Below are 22393 nucleotides of genomic sequence, written 5' to 3'. Positions count from 1 at the left end.
AATTATAATTCAAAATTAAGCATAACAATAATAAGAGGTCCTAAATACAGATCTTTAAAAAGTAAGGTCCTAAAAAGCAATTTCCTTAGTTTCCAAGAACTCACCTTCCCTGTTGTTGGCACTCTATTAACTATATTACCTGTATTAAGCCTTTGAACTTTCCAAAACCCACACAAAAATGGAGCAAAAATTGCTCAAATTTTTGCAGAAATCCAAAACTAGCAAACAATTGAAAGAGACCCATCTTCAGATAATTGTCAATGGCCTCATGAATAACAACTTTATAGTGCCAAAGCTCATAACTTTTTCCTCAAACTTCATTTCACTTGATTATGGACTTCATGTCTTTGATAACTTACAAAATCCAACTCTTATTTCCTACAATACTTTGATTCAATGCTTCATTGGTAAGACATTGAAATATGCATTATATACTTATAACCATATGAGGGTATCGAATATTACACCTAATAGTTTCACATTTACGTTTCTCTTAAGGTGTCTTGAGTCTTTTGATGCTTTACAAGCTGGAGAAGTAGTTCATAGTCAGATTGCGAAGATGGGTTTCGAGTCGAGTGTGTTTGCTAAGAATACCCTTATGGATTTTTATGCTAAATGTGGTGGGAATTTGGGTTCTGCTCGTAAGGTGTTTGATGAAATGTCTGATAGAGATGTTGTTTCATGGAATACGATGATTGGTGCTTATATGATTCATGGTAATCAAGAATATGCGCTTTGTTTGTTTGAGGCAATGCCGGAGAGGAATCTGATTTCGTGGAATTCGGTTATTGCTGGGCTATTGAAGGTTGGGAACATGGAGATGGCTCGTTCTGTTTTTAAGCGTATGCCGGAGAAGAATGATGTTTCTTGGAATACGATGATTTCTGGATATGTAAAGTTGGGTGACGTAGAGACTGCTAGAGCTATTTTTGATGAGATGCCGGAGAAAAGTATAATCTCTTGGACTGCAATGGTGTCAGGATATGCCACAAGTGGTGCTGTGCAATCAGCAAGAAAGATGTTTGATCGAATACCAGAAAAAAATGTTGTTTCATGGAATGCCATGATTGCTGGATATGTAAATAACCACATGTTTGATGAAGCTCTGTCAGTGTTTCAGCATATGTTGATTGATGGGAACTGCAAACCCAACCAGACTACTTTGATTAGTGTACTCTCAGCGTGTTCACATTTGGGGTCTCATGAGCATGGAAAATGGATTGATTCTTTTATAAGAAAGAACAAATTTGACTTATCAGTTCCGCTAGGAAATGCTTTAATCGACACATTTGCAAAATGTGGAGATATGGAGAATGCAAAAGCAGTTTTCTTAAGGATGGCCCAAAGATGCATAATTACTTGGACTTCAATGATTTCAGGATTAGCAGCGAATGGTCATTGCAGAGACGCCCTAGAACTCTATGAAAAAATGTGCTTGGAAGGAGTAGAGCCGGATGATGTTGTATTTATTGCTGTTCTTTCAGCTTGCACTCATGGAGGGCTGCTGGAAGAGGGGAAAAGGGTATTTTACCAGATGGTGAATAAATTTGGCATTAAACCACGGATTGAGCATTATGGATGCATGGTTGATCTTCTTGGCCGAGCTGGAAAGTTTGAAGAAGCACTGATTTTCATTAAGAGCATGCATTTGGAACCTAACGTGGTCATTTGGGCCACATTGCTTTCTGCTTGTAAAACTTATAGAAATGGGGAGTTGTTAGAATCCTTAACCAGGAGGATCCTGGAGCAAGAGCCTAACAACCCAAGTTATTTAACATTGATAATGAATCTAAGCTCTTCTGTTGGGCGGTGGCAAGATACCTTGAACTTCCGTATAGCTACTAGAGACAAGGGAATAGTAAAAATTCCTGGTTGTAGCTCAATCCAAATAGGAAATAATGTCCATGAGTTCTTAGCTAAAGATACAAAGCACCCACAGAGGAAGGAAATCTATAGAGTTTTAGGGTGTTTAAATGGACACTTAAAATCATGTGAGGTCGAATGAATTTTGATGGCCGTGGCTTCTAAAAGAATCTATAGATAGAAAGATTTTGTAATGTCCGTTGCTCAAAGGCTACTTTCTTGAATACGCATTATTCTGACATGGGTGAAATCTTACATCACATGTAACTTGAAGTTGCATGATCACAGTGGATGGACTACTGATCTGAATTAAGTACTCTCGTGAAATGAAATATGATAATTCTCACAGTACGGCTGCAGGGAGAGGAATCAACTCGGAGAAACTGTGATGTCCAATCACGAGAGTAAATTATTGCATTGAAAATTTTGGGCAAGATGAGATGCATGAAGGTACTCCTTTCTCAGGCCGTGGAAGAATTGCTAAAGTATGTTCCAGAACAAATAAAGGGACATCATCAAAGATTGGTCTGGTTTCCATTTTTCCTCTGCTTAGTCATCTTGCTTCCTGATGAACATAAATAATGAGCATTTAAAATTATTGGATAGGGGGATAGACTCCTGGATTAGGTTAAGTTGAAGCTAATCCGGTTTTTGGGCTTTGGAGGATTATATAGTCTTAATGCAAAAAGTAACTACCCTAAGGAGAAACTTAATTTTGTGGTAAACTTGTATGTGCTTAGCAGAAAGCTAATAGTCCTTTTGTAGAATATACTTGCATTTTCCAACAATTTAATAATTAGTTCCCGAAGGACATCTTCACTAAAAGATACGATATGTTGGAGTCAAATGTATCCGAAACATTGTTCTTTCTACTCCAACCATTTTAATACATGTACTTATACAATCTTTTCTCCAAGTATATTTCTTAGCTCGTTGAATCTTCTATTTCTGCTCCAAACCCATTTTATACCTGTTGAGTCTTCCCTTTCTGCATCATTCCCGCTCTTTAACTTGTTGAGCTCACTTTTTCTTTCCGGGCACACCCAAACTTGTTGAGTCTTCTCTATATGCTCCACGTCCACACTTTAGCCCGTTGAGCTACTCTGAACTTCTGAAAGATCTGGGTCTGTCAGAATAAATAGTCTTCAAGCAGAGGTGGAGTCGGGATTTTTATTAAGGGAGTTCAAAATCTGAAGAAATAAACAGATGAACTAGTCGAAGGGAGGGGGGGGGGGGGGTTCGACATCTACTATATACATAAAAAGTAATTTTAACCATGTATAAATAGTATAATTTTTCGCCAAAGGGGGTTCGGATGAACCCCTTACCATAAGTTGGCTCTGCCCTTGTCTTCTAGTTCTCAAAACTGGTCACAGGTGTGGAGGATGTCAGCTTATACTTTAAAGGAGCTTATAATGGTCCTATTTCACTTATTGCCTTATTTTGAATTGGATGCTCATATTCTTTCGTAACGTATTTTAAACTGAACGAAAGGTAATATCAAAAAGAGATTATATTGGAGCATATAAACAAAAGGTTGAACTTGAAACAAAGGGATCCTTACTCAAATAGCTGGCTGGATTTCCTCTTTACTTTTCCTAGTGTATATACGTAGATTATACTCTAGTAGTCTGGTTATACACGACTACACTCAAAATATACATGGATTATACATATAGTATACATCCGTTGGCTATTTTTAATTGAAGTGGTTTGGTGGTGGCTATTTAGGTTAATTCTTCAAAAAAAAAGGGAGTGGTTGGTTGATCAGAAAGTTGAGACAGATCTACAGGATGGTGGGTTGGTCGGGAAGGTGTTGAAGGATGGCCAAATTTGCACCAAATCTAGAGTTTAGAGGATGGATCGACTGCAAGATTCTCATTTTTTTATTTGTTTTTGCCAAAGACAACACAACTACTGTTACTACATGAATAGTTTCATTTTAAGATACCTTTTTCTTACTACTCTTCATGTTGCTTTTCTACAGTACCAACAGTTAGTCAATATACTGATACTACCGTCATTGTACTTATTCAGATAATGTGGACATGTACAAGATTCCTTCCGAGAAGTTAAGCACAAAGTTGAGAAGTGTTCTGTTTGGTTGTCCTCATTTGAATTGGTGCTCTGTTAATATTCACTTCTTGATTGTTTGTTCTCCATATTGATATGCTTTGCTTTTGAAAAAGCTGTCTTTTTTCTCCTGTAAATCCAATCCATTTCCACATATAAAACTTTTGTGTGCAAATGTTGTCTCTTTTGCTCGCTGTGCCTCCAGCTTTCTGTTGAAAATATAGTGCTGAAAATGGAAGCTGGCTGGAAGAGAATCTGATGCCGACACTAGTATATGGAAGTTGAAGTACTTTCAGTGGCTAGTATGCTGTTCACCAAGGTAATAGTAAGTCACAAATGTTTTTAGCTTTAAAGTCATCTGGTTTTGACTCTGCAAGTGCATTATAAACTACCAAACTGTGATGCCTGGGAATATTCTTCATCATGTGAAGCCTGATACTTTCGTCAGTGGTGCACTGCTATAGTTACGGGCGAATGTAGGTTGCAACATTTTTTCTCCAGACAATTAATATTCCTGGTCAGTCAAATTGATTAAGAAGTTATAATTTAACTTTTTCCTCTTCTGTAAAAGTACTCATCCACTCCCTAGGACTTCCTAAATAATTACAATAAAATTGAGAAGACTAAAGAGACAAAAGTAAAAGAGAGGATAGTGGTGGAAAAGAGAGAATGAATCCTTCTCTTTCATTAACTGAAAAATAAAAGAAAATTGTCAATATAGGTTCCATTAGTGGGCATCTTTTTATTCTTAGTTCATCTTAATGTGGATGCCTTTTGGTCATATGAAGAAACTTTATTAAATAGTTTTCTGTATTTATGCTTTTGCTGAGAATAAATATCACCCTCCATTAAATCTCCTTTCTTTATACTTTTTGCATGTTCTCTGAATCCAAAGATGTTGAAGAAGCAAAAAAGAGGTGATAGCGATTATGCAAGTATGTTTAAATGTCAATTACTTTTTTCACCTAAATCGGAAAAACCATTAGTGATTATAAATCTGTAGTTATTAAAGTAAGAAAATTGGGTTGCAACTCACGGGCGTATGAATTTCTTTTTGTCAAACTCATGGCATGTGAGAATATTTTGTAACAAAATATCACAAGTATCTTGAAAAATAGTTATTCAACTATGACAAAACTTATATATCTCATTATTCTATGATTCTTTTAAAATTTGAGATTAGCATCCAAGGGTGTGACCTAGTGGTCAATGAAGTGGGTTGAGCACCATGAGGTCTCAGGTTCAATTCCCAGCAGAGACAAAACACTAGGTGATTTCTTCTCATTTGTTCTAGCCTTGGTGGATAGAGTTACCTGGTACCTGTTGCTGGGGGAGTTGACAGGTATCCTGTGGAATTAGTCGAGGTGCACACAAGCTGGCCCGGACCTCACGGTTATAAAAAAAATTTAAAACTATTTCACCCAGTTGTAGAAAAATCAGTTAATTTTCTGATGCTTATTATTGTAATACGTGATGCACCTATGTTTCACCCTTTACGATCCTTTCTATTCATGGACAACAAAATTTAAAAATAACTTGGTAAATCTTGGGTGGACTGAGCCCCTGTCGAAGTTAACTATCTTGGTCTTCATTCCCTTGGCTTGGGTTTCACTCAAAGTTGAAGTTGGACTCACCTACTTTGGAATGACTTGTTAAAGTAAACATATATAAAACTCATGATTAGAGTTTGAGTTGCTTGAGTTCATGATGGATTAAGAATATGGCTGAATTATATGTAGATCTTGAGTAAAGGCTTGACTCATGGTATAAGATTCCGAGTATTTTGAATTTGCATGCAAGATTTGAGGAGTTTATGACCCTCGCCTTCTCTACCTCCCAAGGTAGGGGTAAGGTCTGCTTACATTCTACCCTTCTCAGACCCCACTCGTGGGATTACATTGGGTATGTTGTTGAATTTGTGTAGTTTATGAATCCTAACAGAAATGGGTATTAAGGATTCTACAATAGTTGGTTGCTATAGATGAGTTTTGTTACAGATTTATAGTCACATAGGATTTGAACCAATAAACTGGTATCAGGTATTATGAATCCTATGGTATACATACTAGATACACTTTTTGAGTTTTATTGGTTGTTAATCCTTAGATATGTATTGTCTCCATAATTTGATGAAGGAGTTGAGATTGAGTAAATTAGATGACATAAAATGAGCGATAACCTAACATATAGGACTAGCTTTCATTAAAATTGCATTTTCGACATAATCATAAGCTTAAGAAAAGGTTGAGAATTTCAAGTATCCTTGCTTAGGACAAATGCTTGAGTATAAATGAAATGATAACCATGTTTGAGTATATGAAATGACATAAATGGTATATTACTTTATGCTGTTTCAAAATATGCTGGCAATGAGTGTGTTTCAACAAATTAAGAGTAAGATTTAATATCAAGCTAGTATATGCTTTACTTAACTGGATAATATTGATTAATAACTACTTTGAGTGAAAAACATGGTGGGAATATATGTGTATAAGAACCAAATTCCTGTACTACTGCTCAATGAACAAACAAAAGCCAGTTATTCTTCTACAGTAAAAGGATCCTTTTTAGCTCTATATTAGACATACTTAAACAAAATTGCTGGCATGCACCATATGCTAACCTTCTCGGGGACATTTCCAGTTTTCTAGCTTGAAAAAGCATCTCTTCCATGAGAGACATCAAAGTTCTCCGCACTGCTTTTGGAATTTTAGGTTCATGCATTTTAGTTCTTGTTCTCATTCCTAGTTTTCTGTGAAAACTGAATATTAGTTATTATAACTCTTTCTTGTCTTTTTCTTCCTGGAATAGGAAATGTTTTTGGTGTATTACTCTTCATGGCGCCCATGTAAGCCTTTTTGAAATTTTTGTTATTTAGTTACGTTTATACATCTGCTCTTTTTTGTCTTCTTTTTTCGGTTTGTTTTTCTCATCAAAACTATTTTGACACTACATACAGGATTACGTTCAAAAGGATTATTAGCAAGAGATCAACAGAACAGTTCTCTAGCATACCTTATGTAATAGCTCTGCTCAATTGCTTGCTCTCAGTTTGGTAAGTTTCTTCAATTAGTTTTATTGTTACTTGAAAACCATCTGTTTTTTTATTAATACTTCATTAAAGAGGCCGTTTGAGTTATCTGATAAACATCAAGTGCTGAAAAACACTTTTAGGTATTGAAATTGATTTTCCAAATAAGCATTTACATAGTTGAATAGAAGTGCTGAAACTGATAATAAACATTTGACATGTTAAGTAAAAAGGTGCTGATAAGCACTTTTTCTATTAAAATGACTGCAATATCCTTAAAATTATTTACAAAATATATAAATTTGAAAGTACCTTTTTACATAAAGAAGGATGAATGATGGAAATAGAATAAAGAGATAATTAAAAGTTAATGTTATTAAACAAGTTATTTCTAAAACTACAAAAGATAGCAAGGATAAAATTGTAAAAGGTTTGTTTAAACCAAAAGTTCTTATAAGTTGTAAAAGCATAAGATAGGGGTGGACCAGATTATGACTTCTTGCAGATCTTGGCTTATAAGCACTACTATTGATGTCATCAAATGCGTAGATACACCAATAAGTGTTTATGAGCCAGTTTGATAAGCTTAGGATTTTTTTGTTGGAATGATTGAACATGATTAGGTCAGAGCCATTGCAGGGGAGCTTAATCTTCTGAAGTGGTAAAGTTACGTTGGGAAAAATAAATATCTAATTTAGTCTAGGTTTTACAAGCATCATAGTGCAACCTTCATTGTTCTCTTTCCCCTTTAGGATCCTTGGTTCAAAGGAAAAAAAGAACAATTTTCTATTTTAATTAACTTATATGCTACTAATAAAAGGTTTTTTTTTTTGTTACTAGTCAAATTAGGACATGAAAATAAAATCACATGGGTGTGTTTGGTATGGAAGGAAAATATTTTTCACGGAAATTATTTTCTGGTGTTTGATAAGTACTAAGCAGAAAATATTATTCNTTTTTGTCTTCTTTTTTCGGTTTGTTTTTCTCATCAAAACTATTTTGACACTACATACAGGATTACGTTCAAAAGGATTATTAGCAAGAGATCAACAGAACAGTTCTCTAGCATACCTTATGTAATAGCTCTGCTCAATTGCTTGCTCTCAGTTTGGTAAGTTTCTTCAATTAGTTTTATTGTTACTTGAAAACCATCTGTTTTTTTATTAATACTTCATTAAAGAGGCCGTTTGAGTTATCTGATAAACATCAAGTGCTGAAAAACACTTTTAGGTATTGAAATTGATTTTCCAAATAAGCATTTACATAGTTGAATAGAAGTGCTGAAACTGATAATAAACATTTGACATGTTAAGTAAAAAGGTGCTGATAAGCACTTTTTCTATTAAAATGACTGCAATATCCTTAAAATTATTTACAAAATATATAAATTTGAAAGTACCTTTTTACATAAAGAAGGATGAATGATGGAAATAGAATAAAGGGATAATTAAAAGTTAATGTTATTAAACAAGTTCTTTCTAAAACTACAAAAATATCAAGGATAAAATTGTAAAAGGTTTGTTTAAACCAAAAGTTCTTATAAGTTGTAAATGCATAAGATAGGGGTGGACCAGATTATGACTTCTTGCAGAAATGCAGATCTTGGCTTATAAGCACTACTATTAATGTCATCAAATGCGTTGATAAGCCAATAAGTATTTATGAGCCAGTTTGATAAGCTTAGCCAAACACCTTCAAAATATTTTTTTGTTGGAATGATTGACCATGATTAGGTCAGAGCCATTGCTAGGGGAGCTTAATCTTCTGAAGCGGTAAAGTTACGTTGGAAAAAATAAATATCCAAATTTTGCAGCCTAAGCTATAGTCTAGTGGTGCTGCTGTAAGTTTTACAAGCATCATAGTGCAATCTTCATTGTTCTCTTTCCCCTTTAGCATCCTTGGTTCAAAGGAAAAAAAAAGAACAATTTTCTATTTCAACTTATATACTACTAATAAAAGGTTTTTTTTTGTCACTAGTCAAATTAGGACACGAAAACAAAATTTCATGGGTGTGTTTGGTATGAAAGGAAAATATTTTTCACGGAAATTATTTTCTGGTGTTTGATAAGTAAGCAGAAGATATTATTCCAAGAGTATTTATATATAATTTAGACAAACACTGTGAGGTCAGGGTTAGCACATGTGGGCGGTGAGGAGGGTTTGGGGGGATAGGTATGTGTAGCAAGGATGGGGTGAATGGGATGGGGTAGGGTAGTGAGAATGGGAAGGGTAAGGGTATTGGGGGTTGGGATGTTTGGAGGGTGGGGAGGATACATTTGGGGTGGAATACCACTTAAGGAGCTTGTGTTACTGGAGAAACGTTTTGACCAACCAAACATGAGAAAATTAGGGAAAATGTTTACCCCCATAGGAAACACACCCATAGAGAAGTTGGGTGCAATCAAATGCAATGTTTTTTCAACTCTGAATTGATGGTTACAATCTGGTTAGAGAATTAGAAATAAATTCCATAATAAATTTTAATTTGCTAACCTAGTAAAAATGGTAACTAACATGCTATCACATATTAACTACACTAATAGCGTAAATAACTTATAACTGTATGTGTATATAATTCAGGTCCAAACATAATACTGTCGTTGCCATTTCTTCTTAAAATAAATATTGAGTCTAACTTAGAAATTGGCTTTTGGTGAATGAAAACAGGTACAGTTTACCTTTTGTATCACCAGACAACCTGCTGGTAACTATCGTCAATTCCATAGGTGCTGGCCTGGAGGCAACCTATGTGTTGATTTTCCTCATATTTGCCCCCAAGAAAGAGAAAGCCAAAATTTGCGGATACCTCTTTGTGGTCTTTTCCATCGTCTCATGCGTGGCCTTGATTTCCCTGTTGGCATTTCATGGCAATAAAAGGAAGCTCCTTTGCGGCTTTGCTTTTACAATTTCTTGTATTATGATGTATGGTTCTCCTCTCTCTGTAATGGTAAGTTATTTAGTCTTCCACTTATTTAGCAAAGTCACTAGCTGATTCAGTTTTTAGTATACTCTATAGGTACTAGAAGTAAGAATTTACGTTGTCATCCTTTGTGAAATATTTTTTTTTAGAATTTTTTTCAATTCATTGTTTTCAATGTTGGCCCTCCCGTCTTATATAGTCCATGCTCCAGATGTCCCGTCTTGGGCGTGCAGAGGGTGTTGGAGTCCCACATCGGTGGGATAAGGAGTCCTTTGATCTCCTTATATGGTCTTGGGCAATCCTCCCCTCATGAGCTAGCTTTTGAGTTGAGTTAGGTCCAAGATCCATTTCTTGACATTGATAGAGGTTGGTATATTTACTAGTGGATTCATTGTTACGGACAGGTTACAAAAGATGTGTCCATCTATAATCTATTTTCTTGTTTGCTAATTTAGGCATTTTATTCACTTTTTGCTATACGTTGACTTATCTATTAGATATATTGGTTAATCTGTCATAGTAAGAAAATCACTGATTTTATTCACATGTTTTTCCAGTGGACGTTTTTCGGTCAAGATTAAAATATTTGAGTGTGAACACATCAAATTATTAAAATCTTTTCTCTCATACGAGCATGGGATATTTAAGATCGAGTGTTTTTAATTGTTTGACTAAAGACGTTCTAAAAGCCAGTGATAGTGGTAGTTGATATGGTGCCTAGTGGTGGTTGTATTTGAAGAGGTGACCAGCAATGCTGATTGACTGGCTTGCAATGGTGTCTAGGAGGTGGAAGTTTTGATGTGGCGATTGGTGGTGGAAATTGTTGTGAGGTTGAGGCTAGTGATAGAGGCCGTTAGGGCTGTGGTGGGCGGTGGGGAGGCTGACAGTGGTTGTTATGTGGTAGTTAGAAAAATACTAAAAGTTCCCTTCACAGAAAACTTTAAGTAAACATTATCTTAACGATTAATCTGTCATTATGACAAATTCAGAGCAAATAAGTGATTGTAAATGAAAACAAATGCACTTAATATACTGAGATTTGAATGATTCAGATTTAGACATTCATAGAATGAAAACAAATATGTGGCCCAAATGATCACTGTGTTTCTCATCAATGGTACTTTCCTAACAACAAATCCTAATCTCATCCTTATAAATGTACAGTTCAATCTTCCGAATTCGACATTAGAGCTAAAATCAAGCTTGTATTAGCAGTAAAACAAAATCCTCTTTATGTTCTTTTATAACTCTGTTCCTTTCTCTCCTTTTGTAGAGGCTGGTAATCAAATCTAAAAGCGTTGAGTACATGCCATTCTTCTTGTCACTAGCTGTTTTCATCTGCAGTATCTCATGGTTTATCTTCGCCCTGCTCGGAAAGGACCCTTTCATTTTGGTAAGAATAAGCTTTTATTTCAAGTATTCAGTAACTTTTACGTTTTCGTGACTAGAATTTTTGTAAGGTTTTCAGAAAATCATGATACTTAAGTCAGTACCAACCAAACAAAGGCATAAAAGATTGACAAATCTCAGTGAAGTGTTTGTCTTACAGGTACCAAATGTCATTGGAACTTTGTTAGGAGCAGTGCAGTTAATTTTATACGGAATTTATCGTGACAACAGAGGGGTAGTCAAGAAAGATGAAATGAACGAATCTATAGAGACGAGGACTGGAGAACTCCAAGACAAGAAGCTAGCTTACAACGGAGACGCGTGAGAATGGCAATCCAGAAACTGTAACTCCATTTGGATCAAAAGTTATGGTTGCTTGTTTTTCTACTGTAGAGGAACATATTCAACCACTTACCTTTATTTCTCAGTATGCTTTATAAATTTAGTACAATATGGCCTTTCTAAAGGCAAATTTCTATGTTTTGATTCATTGTGTCTATATTGAATCCCAAATCAGCAGGCACTACCTGCTTTACAAAATGTAGAACCATAACTTTTTCACAAGTATTCAAAGAACTTTTGCATAGGCCTAAATTAGAAGTCTCAAGTATTCATGATTGCATTTTCATCCATAAAGAACTCTTTATTATAGGATTTTATTAATGGAATTCCTTACAATTTGCAACCTATCGGTCGGTTCGATTTTGAAGTTTATCAGTAATTGGTTATTGATTTATCAGTTATCGGTTTAACTGTTAAGATTTGATACAAAAAAAAGATCATTGAAATTCACTTAGAAACAAGGTGACAAACCAAATGAACAATGCACATGAGTCGACAGATTGCATCTTGTTCAAAAGCAAACACTGTCACATTATAGAATAACAGAGAGTTTGAGACACTCAAAAATAAAAGTATGAAATTAAACTCTAACTCAAGGACTTTATATACCAAATGGTAGAGTACTCTCAAATGGTATAAATATAATTATTTAATTTACTATCGGGTTATAGGTTAACCCATTAAGATAAACCTCAAACTGTTAAGAATAGATAACTCGATAATAAAGAAAATTAAAAACTTTTTTATTTGAATTATCGATTTTAAACAGCCTTGCAATATAGTATTTTGTGATTTACATTCTATCTATGTTTTTTTTATACTATTTACACCCTTATGTCACGGACTTAGAGTTTTTGCTAAAGCTCCGTGAGGCACTTGACAACTTACTCACGAATCTTTCACACTCTTGTAAGCCCTTTAAGACTAGATCGCTAAGAGAATGAGAAGAAAGACTTAGAAAGGTTTGGAAAGTTTAGAAGAAGGCTTTGTATTAAGCTTGGAAGATTGCTTACAAGTTGTTGGATGCTTGCTTGGATGGTGCCTTGCAAATGAGGGGCACCTCTATTTATACTACCTCCTAGGAACTAAAATGTAATTAATATTTATTTTATAAGTCCTTAAACTATTTACACTTTGGTCCCTCCCTAGAATCTTCTACTAATTCTAGGAAATTCTAAAGCTTTTCAAGAAAATATCTAGTCCCTCTTCTAGAATTCTCTACACATTCTAGAGAATTCTAAGGCTTTCTTGGAAACTATCTAGGACCTTCCATTGCCTTCTAAGTTATTCTAGAGAATTCTCTAGCCTTCTTGAATAATTTAAAGGGTTCTAGAGTCTTCCGGAAACCTCTCCACAACTCTAGACCCTTCCGCTCCTATTCGAACACNAAACAGCCTTGCAATATAGTATTTTGTGATTTACATTCTATCATGTTTTTTTAATACTATTTACACCCTTATGTCACGGACTTAGAGTTTTCACTAAAGCTCCGTGCGACACTTGACAACTTACTCACGAATCTTTCACGATCTTGTAAGCTCAAGTAAGCCCTTTAAGACTAGATCGCTAAGAGAATGAGAAGAAAGACTTAGAAAGGTTTGGAAAGTTTAGAAGAAGACTTTGTATTAAGCTTGGAAGTTGCTTACAAGTTGTTGGATGCTTGGATGGTGCTTTGCAAATGAGGGGCACCTCTATTTATATTACCTCATAGGGACTAAAATGTAATTAATATTTACTTTACAAGTCTCTAAACTATTTACACTTTGGTCCCTCCCTAGAATCTTCTACTAATTCTAGGAAATTCTAAAGCTTTCCAAGAAAATATTTAGTCCCTCTTCTAGAATTCTCTACACATTCTAGAGTATTCTAAGGCTTTCTTGGAAACTATCTAGGACCTTCCATTGCCTTCTAAGTTATTCTAGAGAATTCTCTAGCCTTCTTGAATAATCTGAAGGGTTCTAGAGTCTTCCGAAAACCTCTCCACAACTCTAGACCCTTCCGCTCCTATTCGGACACAAAATTTCACTGTGATGTGGCGGGACGTGACACTTATCTCTTTATTTCCTTGCAAAACAATAAAAAGAACATTCTTCTAACTACTTCTTGAGGGCAAACTCAGAAAGTAAATTTAAATTCCATATTCAATTATTCATTAAAAAGTGTAACAAGAGCACATGGCATACTCAAATCCCCCACGCCCCCCAATTAACGGTTAAAAAATCTCACTCACTTCATGAGTTCTCTCTTTATGAACTGATGATGAGATGATAATATATACTTCATTTTTACTTGTCCATTATAATAAAAATAATTATTCAATAATATTTATTTAGTTTGAAAAATTAAGAGATAGTTTATCTTTTTGTGTCTATTTTATCCTTGCTCTATTCAATATCTAATACATTTCTCAAAGCATTGAATTTAATATATTCAAAGGCTAAAATAGTATATTATCCTTATATTGTTTCTTAAAAGATGCGTGTCAAATCAATATGGAACAACTATTGTTGAACAAAGTGAGTATAAAATATGACAAGATAGACATAGAGAAGTTGGTATATATCATAAAACACAACAGAAAACATTTTCAATAAAATGGTCAATATGTATATGTAATGTATTATGTATATATAATATATCTATTTTGTATAAATAGTAGTATATACTTATGTATATATAATATATAACTATATATCACACACACATATATATTATTAGAGTTAACACCTCAGATGATCACTTAACTATGCACTATTTTCTCAGAAAGTCACTCAACTTTGAATTTTAATTCAAAAGTCACTCAACTATGTACTTCTCTCTCAGAAAGTCACTCAACTTTGAATTTTAACTCAAAAGTCACTCAACTATCCACTCTTCTCTCAGAAAGTCACTCAATCTATTTAATTACTTTTTTAATTAAAATTTGCTGATATTAATTGTTTATATAACAAACCAAAATTTTAAAAAAATAAAAAATACCATTTAAACCATTTAGTGATCCACCCACCTAACCCGACCCATTAAAAAATATAATATGACCCATTTTATTTTGCCCTTAATCCTGAATTATTCCCTCTTTCTCCTCTATTTTTCTTTTTCGTTTTCCATTGTTGGTGCCTCTTCTTCCCCTAAATATCTCATTTGGTAGGAAGATAATCCATTTAAAATTTAATTTTATAATAAACAGAGTTCTCTGTTTTGGCCCATATTAAGCTCTTAACTTTTTGGTTGGGAGAATCATATGAACCAGTATCTCCCTAGAGTGTTAGTAATTGAACTTGTTTTTACATGTCTCTCTTCAGACCAAGTGTTGTGAGAATTGTTTGTTGAGGAAGATGTAATCAAAGGGGCTCCTTAGTTTCAAGGCAAATGACGTTAAGACTACAGATAGTAGAAAAGGTTTGATAGCTTTTTAATATGTGATAGCTAGGGGAACAAGAGGCACTAACAACAATGGAGAACGAAAAAGAAAAATAGAGGAGAAAGAGAGGGAATAATTTAATTAGGATTAAGGGCAAAATAAAATGGTTCATATTATATTTTTTAATGGGTCAGGTTAGGTGGGTGGATCACTAAATGGTTTAAATGATATTTTTTATTTTTTAAAATATAAACAATTAATATCAACAAATTTTAATTAAAAAAGCAATTAAATAGATTGAGTGACTTTTTGAGGGAAGAATGAATAGTTGAGTAACTTTTGAGTTAAAATTCAAAGTTGAGTGACTTTCTGAGAAAAAAATGCATAGTTGAGTGACTTTTGAGTTAAAATTGAAAGTTGAGTGATTTTCTGAGAGAAGAGTGCATAGATGAATGACCATCTGAGGTATTAATTCTATATTATTAATACAATAAAATATACATTACAGATCGGTGTGTATATATATAATACTTCTTTCTTTTGTCCTTTTCATTCCAAAGGCAAAAGATTTTGGAACATGAGAATTGAGATCATAGCGCTTTTACCTTTTTATAGTCTTGCAGGTTTTCGAATTACTCATAGTTAATAGAATTGTTTAATTACTTATATTACTATTGAATAGAATTAATGACAAATTTAGTTGTTAAGTTTCGGAATTTATTTGTTAATAATTACTCATGTTTTTTAATAGTGAGGGAATAGTATGATTTGGAACAATGAATAAAAGTACAAAACCATACAAATACCATCTCAAAATTAAATTTGATCTATGGATATAGTAATTATAAGTCAAATTAATCTAAACAAATGGCAATAAGTTGTTTCATTGGAGGAGTATAATATTGATATATGTGGATTGAGTGTTTACACTAAATTAAAAAGAGAAATGTACAAATATTCTTTTTTGGAGATATTATTTAATATTAATTCAAAGTCAGTTTTTTTTCTTTTCAAGTTTACCTGCTTTGAGCAGAACTTCAGACATTAGCGTTTGAAGTGTAGCTTTGTGAGGATTATACATTAGATATTTTTGCTTGAAGTTTGGTATATCCGGCAAAAAATTAATTTTGGACATTGTTAATTAAAGTTATGGAGTATTTGACATCATTAAACTTTACGACACTTTTAATCAAAGTTATGACTTTAGCAAGACTTTAAATATACAATAACTTATCACGCTCAATTTCAGACATTTTTGACCGAATTTTTATAACCTTAATAAGAATCAACTAATGACATTTTAAACAAAAAAAAAAATGATGTGCTAAAAAGACAATACAACAGAATAATAATTAAGCAATACCAATTTGTGTTAGACAAGTGCAATTGTGCAAACCACATCGAGTTAGCACCAATTTTACAATGATTATACATATAACGTCACTCCTTTCCCATTTTGTTCGGATAGAACGACATACAATTTGTTGAGGTTCGGAGTTACGGGTAAAATTATTGTCATGTAATTAGAATGTTACGGATTTAAGTTTTAAAAATAGTATTTTGCAGAAATACAAAATAAGACGTGCATTTCGAGCTTCTTTTTTAAACGACATACAATTTGTGGTCTGGGATTTGGTAGGTTCAGACATATTATTCGTCCCACATCAAAGCATATATTTGGCTTTGTATAGGTGTTTTATTATGAAATTCAGTTGCATATTTTCTTCTTCGAATTTTCATAATTAAATACACGATTTAATAATAAAAATTAGTTCAAATAAGCTCAAATTTAAAATTATATATCGTCTCCCAACAACCCCTCTTAAAAGAAAAAGAAAATGCAATATATTGGAGAAAAATCTTTTGATATATATTGCTAATAATTAAAATGTAGCCAATTGTACAAAAAATCAAAGCTCATTTTGATTTTTCTTTGCTTTAAATTGTGTTAATATTTTGTCAAATATGGTTCCTAACTTCCTATAGTGGCTACTTCTTTTCCTTTTTTTTTTTTTTTGTTTTGAGTAAATGGTCACTTTTTAATAATTAAATACATGTTTAGAAGACAATGGGGTAGCTAGCTGAGTTGGTTTGACTCAACAAATGTACCAAAAAAATGCGAAAATATATGCAAAGAGGGTTTTATTTTTTGTTTTTCCTTCCGATGATGTTTAATTAATATTCGTATTAAAGCTCGATTAAATTTAGATTCTCATGAAGAAGTTCTATATTCAGGGTAAATCGCTTTTAAACAAATGTCACTTCATATACAAGACTTGAACCGAGACTTTTGACTAAGGATGAATGAGTACTTATTATTCTATCTCGTCCATATTATAAGTTGTATTATGTATGTATAGTGTTTTTGTTGCAAAATCTCTTATTGGCGGGAAAATATACCTTTAGTAGAATATTCTTTACTCACTATTAAAATTTTCATTGTTTCCTACAAGGATAGCACTTTCTTTTTTTTTGTTCCATATTTTTTCTAGCTTAAATATATATAAAATATATCATAATGTGTTAGTGAGATTCCATGTCATAAATCATATTATATATTTTAAAAGATTACAATTAATTAGCTGATTCCATTGCGTATCAATGTTAATTACCCATTACGTTTAATTTCCTTAAATAATCTAGTCAATTGACGGCGTAAGATAAACACTAACCTACGTAAGTGGAACTAATAGAATGAGATTATGTTAATTAAATGAGATTATGATGCCTAAAGGCAAACAAGTAAGAGAAGATACATTACAAAATATAATCAAAATGGAATTTGCTCAAATAATTAACCAAAAAAAAAAACTATAGGAGTGATATGCAAGAGGACATTTAACTACATTAAAAATGATTTTTATCGATAATCAATTAATGATAATAGATTAATTTCAGCTAAATCTATTTTTTAGAAGCAACTAGTAGTGACATTGTGACAATTACATTTTAACAATCTTTATAAATACCATTAAAGTCTATAGTGCTAAAAGTTATTTTTTATTATAGTGGTCAACAATATTCACAATATGAATATCATAGAAATGTGATAATTATTATGATATGTATACACGTTAACATTACTAGATTCATGAACAATATTAGAATTAATCATAAACGTAACCATATATATAAAATTGCTATTTTTTTCTTTTCTGTTTTTCCTACGGTGTCTGATATCCTTGAAGTACAATTAAATCCGAATTCGCGTCGGGAATTAAAGTCTCAGAGGTAAAACTCTCCCTAGTAAAGGCAACTCTGTACCCAAGGGGATTCAAATCCGAGACCTCTGATTAAGAATGAAAGAGTACTTACCACTCTATCACAATCCTTGTTGGTATATATTATTAATTTATTTTTGATATTCGATGGTATTAAAAGAGAAAAAGGCGGAAATTAAATTCTAACGTAAAACAATATATTTGAACTAATGCAGATTTAATTGTTCAAGAGTACAAGAAGGTAAAATAGAAACAAACAATTTACATAGGTGAGGCAATAATAATTAATTGAGATTAATTTTTTTTTCTGGTTGTTACACTAATTATACTAAATCAAGTATTACTTGCCACGAATCTATTGAGACTTGTATGTTAGTGTAAGATAAATACATCTAAGACATCTTAGAAGACAAATTAAATACTTCCTCCTCTGTTTTAATTTATTTGTCTGATTTTAATTTGACACAGATTTTTAAAAAAAAGTAAAAAGATTTTTGAATATTGTGAATATATATCAAGGTATGGAGTGCGAATAATCATCCAAATAGGAGCATAGTCAATATGAGATGCTTATTTAAGTAAGTAATTACTAATTAGTGGAGTTAATTAATTTGTAGGGCCTTAACCACACTGAATATTCTAGTGCTGAACAAGCAAGCAAAATGTAGTGGATCATTCATCAGCAAATCAACAAAAATATGTAAATAAATACCCTAGAAACTACTCATGTTTATACTGCCTATGCACCATTTTGCTAGTTTATTTCAATTCCCGTACAATAAATATATAATTATTTGCCATGGGTCATGTACATGTTGTCAGAATTCTCCACACAACCTTTGGAATTTTTGGTAGGATTTTTATTTCATTCTCCAAGTTTCATGTGTTTCTTGGATTGGTTTTTCGTATACTCAGTCGATTAATAGTTATTATCTCAGAAAATTATCTTTTTTTTTATTTCAATTTCTTTTGACAAAGAAAATGACTTTCCGAGATAATAATAACTATTAGTTGAATAACCATATGTTTCAGTTTCTTTTTATTTCAGTTTCATATGCTAAATCTTTTTTTTCTTCATTTGCTTTTTTTTTTTTTAATAGGAAATGTTAATGGCATATTACTCTTCTTGGCGCCCATGTAAGTCTTCTACAAGTTTAATTTTTAATTTTTGTTTTAATAAGTGCATGCATGTGCATTTGCTCTTTTCTTTCATTCTTTCTCTAATTAAAACTAACTATTTATACATATCACAATTAATCAAAAATTGACTTTATAGGATTACATTCAAAAGGATTATTATGAAGAGATCAACAGAGAAGTTCTCTGGGCTGCCATATCTAATGAGTTTCTTCAACTGCTTGTTTTCATCTTGGTAAGCTTCTCCAAATCACATTTCAACATCAAAACAATAAAATAACTGATAGAGGCGAAGTCAGGATTTAAAGTTTATGAATTTTAGATTTTAGCCCTCTCAAGTTATCGGTCGGGTTCTAACACTATATCAAAAATAATCTTTAGCGATAATTAATTAATGACAATAGCTTGATTGAGGCAAAATGTATTTTTTAGAGGCAATTACTAGTGACAATTACATTTTAGCACTTTTTATAAATGCCGCTAAAACCTATAGCGACATTGAATCTAATGACAATTAACTGATTCTGGTAAGGCGGTAATACTCTTTGTTAATCATATTTATTCTGCTAAAAGTTATTTTTGTTGCAGTGCATTAGTACTTTTGTAGATTTAAAAAAAATATTTTTTTGTACATACTACATCAACTTTCACGACCCGATTTTTCAGGTCATGATGACATATAATATAACCCACCAGTAGTTAAGTCAACCCGTAACCCATAATGACAAGTAACAGGTGCAAGGGTACGTAGGATAACAACCAAATGCAAAAGAGGAACAATTTGATTGTTATCCTACCCTTGCACCCGTTACGAGTTGACTTACCTACTATTGGGTTACAACAAGTGTCATTGTGACCTAGAAAATCGTGTCATTACAAGTTCATTAATTTTCACCTTTTGTAAAAAAAAAATTCTTTTAAACTAATATTGAGTTTAACTATACTTTTGATGAATTAAACAGGTATGGTCTACCTTTTGTGTCACCAAACAACACATTATTAACAGTGTTGGCTTCCATAGGTGGTGCCTTGGAGGCAATTTATGTGTTGATTTTCCTCATATTTGCACCCAAAAAAGAGAAGTTTAAGATATCTGGAATTCTCTTTTTGGTCCTTTCAATCTTCTCAATTGTGGCTTTAGTCTCTGTGTTAAAACTTAATGGAGATAAAAGGAAGCTTCTTTGTGGCTTAGCTTTTGCCATTACTTGTATTATGATGTTTGGTGCTCCTCTAACAGTAATGGTAAGTCTCTTTTCAATTTTATTTACAATATATATTAACTGAGCGATTGACTAAGATTATAAGCTGATCAAACAGACTTATAAGTATTTTATTTTTGACTTATCTATGTGAATATTCACTCAATCATAAGTTGGTTTATAAGTATTTTTAGTTTGACCAATTTTTTTCTTACTATTTTATCATTTATATTTTTTAATTTCTCAAGATATTATTCCCAAATAAAATCCCAAACTTTCCTTTAGGGAATCGAATCCTAAGCAACAAGGTGAGGTTTAAATTCACCCTTCCTCCCACGTTTTTTCTTTTTTTAGAAAGATACTTTTAAATTTGTATTTTTTGACTAATAATTTAAGGATATTTTAGTCATTTTAACAAAAAACAACTTATTAAAACTTTTTCCAAACACATTAATTTCTTATTTTTAGTTTCGACACATTTTTTCCAAATACATAGCTGTTTATTAATAAAATTATTTTCAGCACTTAAACATGTTTGTCAACACTTCAACTTATCAACTATTTACAATCAGCTAACCTAAACGGCCTAATCTTTTACACAATCAATATAACTCAATTAATTACAAAAGATTGGTTATAATTATATGGTTAATAATTATTATAGAAAGCTCATTTATTATGTATATAAAACTTATTTATTTTATTTGGCTCTGATTTTGTATACAGAGGCAGGTGATAAAATCTAAAAGCGTGGAGTACATGCCCTTCTTCTTGTCACTATCTATTTTCAACTCTAGTACCTCATGGGCAATTTATGGCTTGCTTGGGAAAGACCCTTTCATTATTGTGAGTATATTTTATTTTAAACATTAATCATAACTAAATTTCTATTTCAGTTTATGTGACACTCTTTTATTTTAAGAAAATATCGATAATCACTAAATTTATGGTACCTTATTAAGTCATGGAGACTAAATTTCACAAATTTAATATTGTTTTGGTAGGTACCAAATTCAATCGGATCTCTATTAGCATGTGTGCAACTGATTTTGTATGCAATTTATCGCGATAGCAAAAAGAAATTAGACGTTGAAACAGCGCTTGAGAAACCCCCAATTGAGATACAGAAAAATATGGAAACTTATACACTATAGTGTATAAAAAAGGGTGAAGGATATTCGAAATTGATTTGATCTGGATCAAAAGGAATGAAGGAAGAAGTCGAAATATATTATTTCGCGATTTAAATATATTTCCTACTTTGCCACCATTAAAAAAAATGTGTATGCAGTTATTTTCAGTGTTTAGATTCATTGATGCAGTTATTTTGCTAGGTGTTTGTTGTAATTGCAATTAAGATGATGAAATATTTGAGTCAATTAATGATGTATAAATAATAGGAATATCCCTTAATCAGTCATAGATCATCCAATCAGTTTTTGCAATTTCAGATTACTTTCTTTTTTATCTGTAATTTCAACCATGTCGAGCATATATTTTTCGTCTTGATGATCAAGAAGACAAAACAACATTGTTACTATCCTTAATAATTCTCTAGCTTGTCAAAAGACGAAACAATATTGTTACTATCCTTAATAATTATCTAGCTTGTCAAAATTTTGGTATCATAGTAGCAAGTATTTGAGTTTTCACATAGTATATGGGCCTGGTTGATGTAAAGTTTGAAGCAATATAGAGTAGATGGGCCCAATTGATGTCAAATCGTTGGATAATATATGTATCGTTTAAGCTACTGTAGCTATAGAGTGCTAATATGATTTTTATGTTTATTAAATTTAAAATTTACTCTTTTCACTTCTCCAAAACTATATAAGCCCTTGTCAAAATGATGGTAGC

General features: G+C 32.4%; 2 protein-coding genes across 9 annotated transcripts; both read left to right on the top strand.

Moving 5' to 3' along the window:
- The first annotated feature begins 157 nt into the window (after window positions 1-157).
- Window positions 158-11890, top strand: LOC125850549 (bidirectional sugar transporter SWEET1-like). 8 transcript variants are annotated; one of them, XM_049530412.1, is made up of 6 exons: window positions 5909-5975; window positions 6748-6784; window positions 7983-8078; window positions 9635-9914; window positions 11161-11280; window positions 11437-11889. In XM_049530412.1, the coding sequence occupies exons 2-6, from the start codon at window positions 6774-6776 to the stop codon at window positions 11599-11601; spliced, it is 672 nt and encodes a 223-aa protein (XP_049386369.1). In that variant the 5' UTR covers window positions 5909-5975; window positions 6748-6773; the 3' UTR covers window positions 11602-11889. The 8 variants fall into 8 exon arrangements, 4 of the variants coding, with proteins under 4 accessions (XP_049386369.1, XP_049386370.1, XP_049386367.1 ...); XM_049530413.1 differs by lacking the exon at window positions 7983-8078 and adding an exon at window positions 6896-6991; XM_049530410.1 differs by lacking the exons at window positions 5909-5975; window positions 7983-8078 and adding exons at window positions 6510-6650; window positions 6896-6991 and having other exon boundaries at window positions 11437-11890.
- Window positions 11891-18943: 7053 nt separating this feature from the next.
- On the top strand, window positions 18944-21955 carry LOC125850546 (bidirectional sugar transporter SWEET1-like). Its single transcript, XM_049530406.1, has 6 exons — window positions 18944-19051; window positions 19301-19337; window positions 19477-19572; window positions 20300-20579; window positions 21263-21382; window positions 21541-21955. Exons 1-6 carry the CDS (start codon window positions 19000-19002, stop codon window positions 21688-21690), a joined length of 735 nt encoding a protein of 244 aa, XP_049386363.1. The 5' UTR covers window positions 18944-18999; the 3' UTR covers window positions 21691-21955.
- Window positions 21956-22393: the final 438 nt, after the last annotated feature.

This window comes from Solanum stenotomum, unplaced genomic scaffold, assembly GCF_019186545.1.
Source record: "Solanum stenotomum isolate F172 unplaced genomic scaffold, ASM1918654v1 scaffold17555, whole genome shotgun sequence".
Lineage (NCBI taxonomy): Eukaryota > Viridiplantae > Streptophyta > Magnoliopsida > Solanales > Solanaceae > Solanum > Solanum stenotomum.
Note: the sequence above shows the minus strand (reverse complement) of the source record. Positions and strands in the feature narration are given on the sequence as shown.

Bases quoted from the DNA above. Each gene is read 5' to 3' on its own strand.
- LOC125850549 (XM_049530410.1), top strand. From the start codon at position 6,608: ATGAGAGACATCAAAGTTCTCCGCACTGCTTTTGGAATTTTAG. The intron at 6,651-6,747 runs GTTCATGCATTT...TTCCTGGAATAG, and splicing joins CACTGCTTTTGGAATTTTAG to GAAATGTTTTTGGTGTATTA. The intron at 6,785-6,895 runs GTAAGCCTTTTT...CACTACATACAG, and splicing joins TTACTCTTCATGGCGCCCAT to GATTACGTTCAAAAGGATTA.
- LOC125850546 (XM_049530406.1), top strand. From the start codon at position 19,000: ATGGGTCATGTACATGTTGTCAGAATTCTCCACACAACCTTTGGAATT. The intron at 19,573-20,299 runs GTAAGCTTCTCC...TGAATTAAACAG, and splicing joins AACTGCTTGTTTTCATCTTG to GTATGGTCTACCTTTTGTGT. The intron at 21,383-21,540 runs GTGAGTATATTT...TTGTTTTGGTAG, and splicing joins GGAAAGACCCTTTCATTATT to GTACCAAATTCAATCGGATC.